The sequence below is a fragment of the Scyliorhinus canicula genome, chromosome 20 (genome assembly GCF_902713615.1).
Source record: "Scyliorhinus canicula chromosome 20, sScyCan1.1, whole genome shotgun sequence".
NCBI classification, from domain to species: domain Eukaryota; kingdom Metazoa; phylum Chordata; class Chondrichthyes; order Carcharhiniformes; family Scyliorhinidae; genus Scyliorhinus; species Scyliorhinus canicula.
Genome location: NC_052165.1, coordinates 39,278,665 through 39,291,087, shown reverse-complemented (window position 1 = coordinate 39,291,087; position 12,423 = coordinate 39,278,665). Strand labels below are relative to the sequence as shown.

Sequence of the window (12,423 nt, the reverse complement as noted above, 5' to 3'; positions counted from 1 at the left end):
AGCCAATTTTGTTACATCACAGCTCTACCTGCTGCACAGGGAGGAGTAAAATCTGTGGGAATGCAATAGTTAAAGGGGATTTGATTGTAAGGGCAATAGATAGGCATGTCTGTTGCAGAAAACAAGACTCCAGCAAAGTTATGTTGCCTCCCTGGTACTCAGCTCAAGGATGTCTCAGAATTGCTACAGGACATTCTGGAGGAAGAGGATGAACAGTCAGTGATTGTGGTACACATCGCACCAATGACATAGGTTAAAAAAAAAGGGATGAAGTCTTAAAAGCCAAAGTAAGTTGAAAAGTAGGACCTCAAAGGTAGTGATTGCAGGATTAGTACCAGTGGCACATGTTAGTCAGAGTAGAAATAACAGGACATATCAGTTAAATACATGGCTGGAAAGATGGCGCAAGGGGGAGGTTTCAGGTTCCTGGAACAGTTCTGGGGGAGGTGGGACCGGTACAAATTAGACAGGTTACACAGGGCAGGACTTGGACTGATGTTTGCTAGTGTGGCTGGGGAGGGTTTAAACTAGAATTGCAGGGGGATGGAAACCTAAGCAGGGTGACAAGGGAAAGGGAAAGAAAGACAGTAATAAAGGAAAGAATAGTAAAATGCAAAGACAGTAAACAGGATAATCAAGGGTGAGAGGCAAATAGGGCCACAGTACAAAGAAAAATTAGGATGATTAAAAATGGCAAAAAAGCAAGTCTAAAGGCTTTGTATCTTAATGCATGAAGGATTCAGAATAATGTATTCAAAGTGATGCTGCAAATCGAGGTATATGGATATGATCTCATAGCCATTACAGAAATATGGTTACAAGGAGATCAAAACTACAAACTTATCATTCAGGGATATTTGACCTATCAGAAGGACAGGAGGGAAGGAAAATGTGTTGGCACTCTTAATTAGAGATTAAATGAGGACAGTTGTGAGAGACGATCTAGACTCGGATAATGTAGAGTCTATTTGAGTGGAGGTAAAAAAACAGCAGGGGGAAGAGACATTGGTAGGAGTAGTGTATGGACAACCAAACAGTAGCCACATGGTAGAAAATAATAGGAGCACGTAAAAAGAATAGAGCAATAATTATGGGTGACTTCAATGTTCATATTGATTGGGTTAATCAAGTTGGTACGGGTAGCTATGGCAACAAATTCATAGAGTGCATTACGGATAGTTTCCTAGAGCAACATGTCTTACAATAATAATAATTTCTTAGTGTCACAAGTAGGCTTACATTAACACTGCAATGAAGTTACTGTGAAAATCTCCTAGTCGCCACACTCTGGTGCCTGTTCAGGTACACTGAGGGAGAATTCGGAATGTCCAATTCACCTAACAAGGATGTCTTTCGGGACTTGTGGGAGGAAATAGGGGCACCTGGAGGAAACCCTCACAGACACGGGGGTAGCATGCAGACTCCACACAACAATGACCCAAGCTGGGGATCGAACCCGGGTCCCTGGCGCATGGAGCTAACAAGGGAACAGGCTATCTTGGATCTGGTAATGGGTAATGAGGCAAGTTTAATGAATGACGTCAGACTAAAAGATCCCTTCGGAAGTAGTGATCATAACGTGATAGAATTTAATATTTAGTTTGAGAGTGAGAAACGTGGGTTGGAAACAATTGTGGTTTACTTAAATAAAAGGAATGACAATGAAATAAGGAAAGAGTTAGTTAAAGTGGACTGGGCAGATTGATTAGCAGAAAAGACAGTAAACAAGCAATGACAGACACAATAAGACGATAATTCAGACCCTCAGCAAAAATATATCTCCGTGAGGAGGAAAGAGAGGGATAAACCATGGCTAATCAAGAAAGTTAAGGAAAGTATTAAGTTTGATCTTTTTTAAAATATTTTTTATTCTCCTTTTTCACATTTTCTCCCAAATTTACACTCACCAACAATAGACAATAATCAGTAACAAATATGTCAATCCCCATATCAATAACAACAATCCCATCCTCCCACCAAACCCCAAACATTCGGCCACATGTTCACATAAACAAATGACAAAAAGGAATCACCCATAGTCACCATTAACGCACACCATCCCCGTCCCCCCAACCCTCCCACCCACCCCCCCAACCCTCCCACCCACCCCCTCAACTAATGTTCAATGTTATCCAGTTCTTGAAAGTGCATAATGAATAATGCCCATGAATTGTAGAACCCCTCCATCCTTCCCCTCAGTTCAAACTTAACCTTCTCAAGAGTCAAGAATTCCAACAGGTCCCCCCGCCACGCCAGGGCACAGGGTGGAGAGGTTGCTCTCCAACCCATCAGGATCCACCTTCAGGCGATCAACGAGGCAAAGGCTACAACATCTGCCTCCGCACCCATTTCCAACCCTGGCTGGTCCGACACCCAGAATATGGCCTCCCGGGGGCCCGGGTCCAGTTTCACGTGCACCACTTTAGAAATGACCCTAAAAACCTTCCTCCAGTAATCCTCTAGCTTTGGACAGGACCAAAACATATGAACGTGATTAGCAACCCCCCCCCCCCCCCCCCCCCCCCCCCCCCCCCCGCGCAACATTCACACACATCTTCTACTCCTTCAAAGAATCGACTCATCCTCACCCTTGTGAGGTGTGCTCTGTATACCACCTTCAGCTGTATCAGCCCCAAAGGAGACTATTAAGTTGAAGGAAAAAGCATATAAGGAGGCAAAAGTTAGTGATAGCCCCGAAGATTGGGATAAATTCAGAACGCAGCAAAGGAGGACTAAAAAGATAATCAAGAGGGAGAAAATAAACTATTCTGGCAAACTAGCGAGAAATATAAAAACTGGTAATAAGCTTCTGTAATTATATAAAAAGGAAGGGAGAGGTCAAAGTGAACATAGGCCCCTTAGAAAATGAATTTGGGGATATAGTTATGGGGAACAAGGAAATGGTAGGGGCGTTAAAACAAATATTTTGCACCAGTCTTTACAACAGAAGATACTTCTTACTCCCCATCAATACTAAAGAATACAGAGGAGCAATTAAATACCATCACCATTAGTAGAGAAGGAACATCAGACAAACTAATGTAGCTAAAGGCAGATAAGTCCCCTGGCTCTGATTGCTTGCATCCTAGAATCCTAAATGAAGTAGCTACAGAGATAGTGGATGCATTTGATTGTAATTTTTTAAAAATCCTTTGATTCTGGAGAAGTACCGGAGGATTGGAAAACTGGCAAAGTGACAGTCCTATTCAAAAAGGAAGGGAGGAGTAAAGCGGGTAGCTATAGGCCGATAAGACTGACATCTATTGTTTGAAAAATGCTGCAATCATTTTAGGATGATTGCTTAATCAATTAAGGAAATGCTGCTTAATCAATTAAGGAAGTAATAGCAGTACATTTGGAAAAGCATAATCTAATCAAGTATCATGGAATATTTACAGTGCAGAAGGAGGCCATTCAGCCCATCGAGTCTGTACTGGCCCTTGGAAAGAGCACCCCACTCAAGCCCATTCCTCTGCCCTATCCCCGTAACCCTGTAACTCAGTAACACTACTCAACCTTTTGGACGCTAAGGGCAATTTAGCAAGGCCAATCCACCTAACCTGCACATCTTTGGGCTGTGGGAGGAAACTTGAGCACCCGGAGGAAACCAACATAGATATGGGGAGAACGAACAGACTCCGCACAGACAGTGACCCAAGCCGGGAATTGACCCTGGGACGCTAGAGCTGTGGAGCAACTGTGCTAACCACTGTGCTACCGTGCTGCCTGGCGGTAGAGTCAGCATGGCTTCATGAAAGGGAAATTGTGTCTGACTGATATATTTAATTTTTTCAAGTAAGTCTCAACCAGATTGGATAGAGGGAAACCAGGAGGTATGTTGTATTTGGACTTCCAGAAGGTGTTTTACACAGTAACTCACAAAATGTTACGTCAAAAGGCAATATCTTGGAGGAAGGCATGTACTACAACCAACTTTTCAGCTGACACAGATATAGGTGGAAAGGCAAGTTACGAGTGGAATACAAACAGTTTGCAAAGAGATATTGATAGGTTAAGCAAGTGGGTAGAAAGTTGGCAAATGGAGTATAATGTGGGAAAATGTGAAGTTGTTCATTTTGGAAGAGAGAACAAAAGAAGAGTATTATTTAAATGGAGAAATACTGGGAAAAAGCTGCAAAGAAAGGGACTTGGGAGTACTTGTACATGAAACACAGAAAGCTAGCACATAGGTGCAGAAAGTAATCAGGAAGGCTTATGGTCCTATATCAAGGGGGTTGGGTATAGGAGTAGGGAAGTCTTGCTGCATCTGTACAGGGTATTGGTGACACCACATCTGGAGGACTATGAGCAGTTTTGGTCCCCTTATTTAAGGAAAGACACTGGAGGCAGTCTAGAGAAGGTTCACTGGGATGATCCCCAGAATGGTGGGATTGTTTTTTGAGCGAAGGTTAAACAGGTTGGGACTCTATTCATTGGAATGAGAGGTGATCTCACTCAAACATACAGGATTCTTAAAGGGCTTGACAGAGTAAATGTTGAGAGAATGTTTCCCCTTATTGCAGAGTTTAGGACCAGAGAGCATAGTTGCAGAATAAAGGGGTGCCAATTTAAGACTGAGATGAGGAGGAATTTCTTCTCTTAGACGGTTGTAAATCTTTAGAACTCCTTGTCACAGTTTGTGCGGCAGAATCCATGTGTATAATAAGGCTGAGATAGATACATTCTTGATCAGTAAGGGAATCAAGGATTGCGGGGAAAGGGCCCAAAAGTGGACGTGAGGAATGTTGGATCAGCCACGATCCTATTGAATGGTGGAGCAGGCTTGAAGGGCCGAATGGTCTACTCCTGTTCCTATTTAGTTAGGAAGTGACACGTTCTGGTGCACAGGTCCCTATTTCTATGGCTGGGATTGCATTTGGCTCAGAGCCTTTTGTAATGTCCAGTGTTTCCATCCCTCTTTACATGCGCGGAAACCACATAGGCTGGACACTGGTGAGTCTTCGGGAGAAGACTGCTCATCAATCTTCATTGGCTTCTAATCGTGCAATGCTTCAATTTTAAAATTCTTCTCGATTTCAAATCCCCGCAAGGCCTTGCTCTCCCTCCCCATCTCCTGCCCTCCATCTCTGTAAGCTCCTTCAGCCCAAGGATGCTCAGAGATCTCTGCACCTCTCCAAATCTGGCCTCATGTACCCCTGACTATCATTGGCCTTAAGCTCTGGAATTCTTTCACTAATCTTCTCCCCCTTTAAGAAGCTACCTGGTTACCTGTCCAAATATTATGTGATGCTCAGCTCTGATCAAATGACTGAAATACTTGACGTTTTATTTTTTGGATCTAACTTTTCTTAAGAATTCTCCTTGCTCTTGCAATTTCAAACAACTTCCGTACACTAAAACAGAATTTTTAGTGTACATCTGAGCAGCCACATTTGAAAGGTCTATATTTTCCTCCACAGATCTATATTTAGTATCTAAATTTGCAATCATTTATTTGCCCCAGTGTATGGGATTGACAATTTTATTTGCCTTTTTGATGATTGTTGAAACACCAGCAATTTGAATAGCTATTCACAGAATGTTTGTTGTTTCCCTGAAACAGGTGACCAGTGATCCACCTGAGCCACTGGCTGTCACACAGCCAGCTCAATCCATCCAAACCACACAACGGACACAGACGCCAACACAGACGCCAATAGAGACGCAAATACAGACAAGCTGCCTGGGCAGAGGCAAAATGGCAAAATATTTGACTCCAGATGAAATGACATCGAAAGATTACTACTTTGATTCTTACGCTCATTTTGGCATCCACGAGGTAACGTTTCAACCCTTCCTTTAATGATGCAGGGTTTCAGTGCCTGGTTAACATGATCATTTTATGAAGGTTCATGAAGGTCATCCACTTTAATTCATACACAGATTTTCTGCCATTTGCTTTGTAACCTGGCGACATTAATTATTTTAATTTGGTGGAGAGGTAGAATTAATTTGCCACTGAGTCATTGTTAATTATTCAGAAACAGCGTTTATAAACCACCTTTGACCTTTAGTAGAGAATGTTAAAAGTATTTGGAGATGGTTGAAGCTGTGTTGGACTGGTTAGGGATACCGGGCTGGTTACTGATGTTGGCTGGTTAAAGATGCCAGCTGGTTAGTGATATTGGGCTGGTTAACAATGCCGGGCTGGTCAATAATGTTTGGCTGGTTAATGATGTTGGGATGGTCAGTGACATTGGATTGGTTAATATTGCCAAGCTGGTTACTGACATCAGGCTGGTTAGTGATGGTCAGCTGCTTAGTGATGTTGGATGGTTAGTGATGTTGGGCTGGTTAGTGAGGCCGAGCTGGTTAGCAATGTTGGGCTGGTTAGCGATGGTTGTTGATGTTAGACATAGACATAGAGCAGTACAGCACAGAACAGGCCCTTCGGCCCTCGATGTTGTGCCGAGCAATGATCACCCTACTCAAATCCACATATCAACCCTATACCCGTAACCCAACAACCCCCCCTTAACCTTACGTTTAGGACACGATGGGCAATTTAGCATGGCCAATCCACCTAACCCGCACATCTTTGGACTGTGGGAGGAAACCGGAGCACCTGGAGGAAACCCACGCACACACGGGGAGGACGTGCAGACTCCACACAGACAGTGACTCAGTCGGGAATCGAACCTGGGACCCTGGAGCTGTGAAGCATTTATGCTAACCACCATGCTACCGTGCTGCCCATGTTGGGCTGGTTAACAATGTTGAGCTAGTTCACAATGCTGATTGGTTAATGATACCTGGCTGATTAGGGTGGCTGAGATGGTTGGTGATTTTAGGTTGGTGACCTTGTTGGAATGGTTAATGAAGGCTGGCTAGTTAATGATTTTAAGCAAAAGAGAAAATGCTGGAAAATCTCAGCAAGTCTGGCAGCATCTGTAGGGGGAGAAAAGAGCTAACGTTTCAAGTCCGCTGACTCTTTGTCAAAGCTAACAGACAGAGAAAGTGGGAAATATTTATACTGTGGAGTGAGAATGAAAGATGAGTCATAGCCACAGAAACCCAGGGAAACCGGGTGCTAATGGCCACAGATATCAAGGGGAAAGAGTGTTAATGACAGTCCCCAGAGAGGACAAAAGATGTGAAAGGTCAAACAGCAGAGAAACTAACATCAGAGGATGAATTGTAGGTGTGGGGGGAAGGGAAGGGAGAAGCAAAGAGGAGAAAGGTGCAGAAAAGGTGGATATGATTGTGGGGGGGGGGGGGGGGGGGGAGAAATTAAATATATATTAACAAAGAAAGAAATGGTAAAAGACAGTTAAAATGAAATGAAAACAAATGGGTCAACGGAACAAGAAAATCTTTCTGGTCGTTCACACCCAATGAGTGCGATTCTCTGGAAAAGGTCCAGCAAAACTGCCATGCAATTCAACGTTAATTGGTTCACTTAACGAGGCCTCACGGGATTCTCGCCGCAAATAACACCTCGCCAGCTGATTCGCCGGGACCGCGCTTGCCAGCTCCCCCACTATCAAGGTCGAGCAGCCCTTAAACTGCACTTGCTCAGCTGAACCCAGCCAGCTCGCAGAAATGGCGCCGCGGAGACCGGGAATGCTGACCTGACAAGGCTCCTGGATGGGGTGGGAGACCAGGAGAGATGTCCTGTTGCCCTGGGGTCCAAGAGGGTGCGCCACAAGGCAGTCAGTGGTGCCTGGGATGGGTGATGGCAGCCGTTAGTTCCAAGATGTAGTGGTAGAGCTAGGAGGGCCAGGCACGTTGAGGGCACTGGGGTAGGGGGGGACAGGGTGGGTGGGGTGGGTAGGGTGGAGGGGGGTAGGTAGGGGGTGGGGAGGGAGGTTGGGGGCTGGGGACAGCACATTAAACAACTTTTTGCACAACCATTATGATGCCTCTGTCACTTTCTTGCGCAATGCGGGCTGACCACAGACCCTTTACCGTCTCTCCAGGCATTCCAACGCCCTACCCCCCTCCCCGTGGTGCTCACCCACCCTCCGGCCTTGGACATGTCCCCAGAGCTGTGACCCATCCCCTGGGCGTTCGGATGTTGTGTGTGTGGTGTTGCCTGCTGCAATGTTCAAGCACAGTGTCCAGGCATCAAGATGTGATTGGGATGCTAGACAATGACTCCCACATGCTACATGACCCGCCCACCCATGGGAATCCACTTGGATTGTGTGAAACCTTGATTGCCAATTCCCACCAGCAATAGTCTTCAGCTGCACGGCCAGAGGCCTCAGCAGTCGATGGAGGTTATGGGTGATCGGTGGGGCAGACGGGCAGGGACAAGGGTTGCCCTTGGAATGGGGTTGGGATCCAGTGGTTGGCATGGTGGTGCTGTGAGTGATTGCCCTCCAGTTGCCCCCCTGGCTCCTCCACCCAAACCCCCCACCCCCATGGTACCCACCCCTGTGAAGGGACCCCACCCCCCCACCGATCACTGGGGTGGCAATCCCAGCACCCCCGGGCTCTTTGACTGTGAGCAAAGATGGCTACTCACCTCCTCGGCTCCCCACAGAAGCCCTTCGCATCTTTAAAAAGGAATACTAATCGGTGCCAGAATGAGCACTTGCTGGAGAGGCTGCTGAATGACAGGAGGCCGGTAAATATGGGGTGGATCACATTGAAAGATTGGAAATAGGGCTTAAGAGGTGATAATTGGTTTCTCGCCACGCTATGGTGAGCTCCTAATTTCACCTATGGGAGCGGGCCAGTTGCATTGCAGACTGTTTTGCGCCCGATGCGGAGATCCGCTTTGGCCTCTACCGCTATTCACCGGCCTCGTTACGCTTGAATGAGAGCGCAACGAGGTCGGAGAATCACGGCCGATGTTTCAGGCTAATGAGCTGGTAGGTGAGGGGGAGGCAAAAAGCTTCTGAGGAAACAGAGAGCCAGGAAAAGGGAGGCCTAAATTTGTCACAAGCAGCTCCTTATTGATGGTAAGAAATTCCTTCCTGATAACAGTCAAGCGGAGTTATATACGCTTGTGTTTCAGATGATGATGTGGACACCCAGCTTCCTACTGTTGTGACATCTTCCAAATGTTGTGATTAGATTATTCTTATATCATTCACAGCTAATCATTTGGCACTACCTTTGTCGAACAATCACCGATTTCTGCTTTGTACTATCGTCCGTTTTGCCATTTAATCTCCTGCCCGCCATCCCGCCTCATGATCCTCTCCCTTTTGTCTGAATGTTCTCACTCGGCAGCATTATGTGATCTAAATGCTATGCATCAGAGAGCCTATTATACATGTTGGCAGTACCAATGTTCAGTTGATCACGGATAATGTTGTTCTGAATGCCACTCGAGTCAATCTGTGCCCCCAGCTCAGTCCATCACTAGTCAACTGAGCATAACAAACCATTGAACAGTACGCATGCTGTTCTGTGCTAATAGCTGACTGCCCACACTAAAATGTACCTGGGGCTGAGTTTGAACGAAGGAGCACATTACTAATGGACAAAGTCAATCAATTCTAGCCAGCCCATTCTAACTGAAGCTGACATTAACAATGCTGGACCAAAGTAAGTTATTAGTGTATTATGGATTAGATTGTGACCTTTTGCGTACTTAACTCAAACTTACAATTTCAAGCAGCCACAATGACAGAGTATAGAACAGGATAAGATGACAGTAGCAGAACAAGAAGCAATCCAGGTTTGAATTAAACCTGATGTTTACTCCTGGCACTGCCTCCAGTTCCTCGGGAAATCCTCAGCACTGGAGGTCCGGTCTGACAAAAGAATATTCTGTTAGATTCTGACCGTCACTGACTACACTCACTACAGTGTTTAAGCTTCCATGGGCAGTGATATTACTGTTTTCTTTTAGTTGATGTTGAGCAGAAAACCACAAAGCATCTTCCAATTTAATTTGTAGTTATTTCAACTTCACTCAGAAATCAGACTGTCCTGTTTTTATGTGCAATTAAAGAGCTAGGATTGTTGGAGACATCAGGACCAGAATTTAGCTTCTGGAATTGACAAAATCTTCAACTTGCCTTCAAGAGCAAGAATCAGTGCCAGACATTTAGTAAAAAGCTAAACACTAGAATGGCACATTCCAGGAATGTCCATAACTCCACAATAACCCGTACAATAATCTCCGCAACAACCCTACAATAACATCCACAATAACCCCACAATAACCCCCACAATAGCCCCCCCAATAACCCCACAATTACCACACAATAACCCCACAATTACCCCACAATAGCCCCCACAATAACCCCCACAATAGCCCCCACAATAACCCCCACAATAATCCCCACAATAACTCCCACAGTAACCCCCCAATAACCCCCACAACAACCCCCACAACAACCCCCACAACAACCTCCACAATAACCCCCACAATAACTCCCACAGTAACCCCCACAACAACCCCCACAATAGCCCCCACAACAACCCCCACAACAACCCCACAACAACCCCCACAACAACCCCACAATAACCCCCACAATGGCCCCCACAATGGCCCCCACAATGGCCCCCACAATAACTCTCACAGTAACCCCCACAATAACCCCACAATAACCCCCACAATAACCCCCACAATAATCCCCACAATACCCCCACAATAACCTCCACAATAACCTCCACAATAACCTCCACAATAACCTCCACAATAACCCCCACAATAACCCCCACAATAACCCCCACAATAACCCCCACCATAACCCCCACAATAAACCCCACAATAACATCCACAATAACCCCCATAATAGCCCCCACAAAACCCCCACAACAACCCACAATAGCCTGTTATATTCTTCGTTGTAGCCGCAAGGAGAAACAGTCAGAGATATCATAGAATTTACAGTGCAGAAGGAGGCCATTCGGCCCATCGAGTCTGCACCGGCTCTTGGAAAGAGCACCCTACCCAATGTCAACACCTGCACCTTATCCCCATAACCCACCCAACACTAAGGGCAATTTTGGACACTAAGGGAAATTTATCATGGCCAATCCACCTAACCTGCACATCTTTGGACTGTGGGAGGAAACCGGAGGAGCCGGAGGAAACCCACGCACACACGGGGAGGATGTGCAGACTCCACACAGACAGTGACCCAGCCGGGAATCTAACCTGGGACCCTGGAGCTGTGAAGCAATTGTGCTATCCACAAGGCTACCGTGCTGTCAAAGTGGCACACTTTGAGTTGGTACAGCATAGTGCAGGGAGTTTATTTACAAGATGCTGCTCAAACAGGGTACGATGGTGAACTCCACAAAATGCCCGGGAAATGCTCCGAAGCTGTCATTGCAACACGTGATATTACAGCAGCCAATGGTGTTCCTCTGATACATATCACCCCTCCCTCTTTAGTGGCCCCGGCATATCTACATAATCGAACACATTCACACCGATCCAATACATTATGCTGTAACTAACATTGTTAAGTTACACATCTATATGTGCATTAATATGACAGTTTCTTGGGTTGACGTCTGTCTCATTTTGGCAAAATATAGCCTTCATTAACTTGGCTGTTAGGGATATTAAGAGTGTCTTCCTGTATACTGGTTGGTTTTACATCTGGCAAAACCAACTCAGGAACTGTGGGTTAGTTTCATGTTGAAACTAAGCAGGGGAGGGCGGCTGAAATTAATCTAGATGGCTAACGTCCTCCAGCCCCACTCCTACCCACTCTGCCCCTACTCTGATCTCACTCCAGCTCCACACCCATCCAACTCCAACCTCCCCCACACTGGCCCCAGTGCAAACTATCTCCGACCCCATTCTGACCCCACTGTGAACCCACTCCACCCTCACTCCACTCCGATCCCACAGTGACTCCTCTCCGACCCCACTCCAATCTAGTCAACTGGAAAACGCATACCCCTGGCAGGTGAGGTCTTTGCTCAATATGTAGACCAGGTTCTACTTCTGCCACATGTCCCTTATCTCTTGCCCTTTACCTCTTGCACCTTGTCACTTTTTCATTGCCCCTTGCTTGTTTGACTTTTACTTTGTCCCCCCCCCACAACCTTTTCCACTAACTCCAATAGTCTGTGCAGATTGGAAGTTTACCAAGAGCTTAAGTACAGGAGGAAGCTATTCAGCTTCTCTAACCTATTTTTCCATTCAATTACATAATTTCTAATCTGTATCTAAACTCTATTTACCCGTCTTTAATCAATAACCCTTAAAATCCTTACCAATAAAAATGCATCTCAGTTTTGAAATTTTCAATTGTCGCCTAGCCTTGAGAACCATTGCGAGAGAGAGCTAAAGATTGGTTTCCAGCCCTCACTAGGCACCAACTCCATCCCTAGCTTTGGTCATGGTGTCAGGTTGAACCAAACCATTAAACCACGCAAACACAGGAAGAAGGTGCAAACTCACACAGACAAGTGACCCGAGGCTGGGATCGAACCTGAGCCCTCGGCACCGTGAGACAGCAGTGCTAATCATTACGTCACCATGCCACCATAGTAACCCCC

At 45.8% G+C, this 12,423-nt stretch overlaps 1 protein-coding gene across 3 annotated transcripts in view; it reads left to right on the top strand.

Annotated features, from left to right (window-relative positions):
* Positions 1 to 12,423, top strand: part of prmt8b (protein arginine methyltransferase 8b) — a 60,410-nt gene that overhangs the window by 27,937 nt on the left and 20,050 nt on the right. For all 3 annotated transcript variants that reach the window (XM_038780938.1, XM_038780939.1, XM_038780937.1), the window contains exon 2: positions 5,564 to 5,779. In XM_038780938.1, coding sequence (XP_038636866.1) covers positions 5,564 to 5,779 — 216 coding nt within the window. The remainder of the gene's footprint in view (positions 1 to 5,563; positions 5,780 to 12,423) is intronic.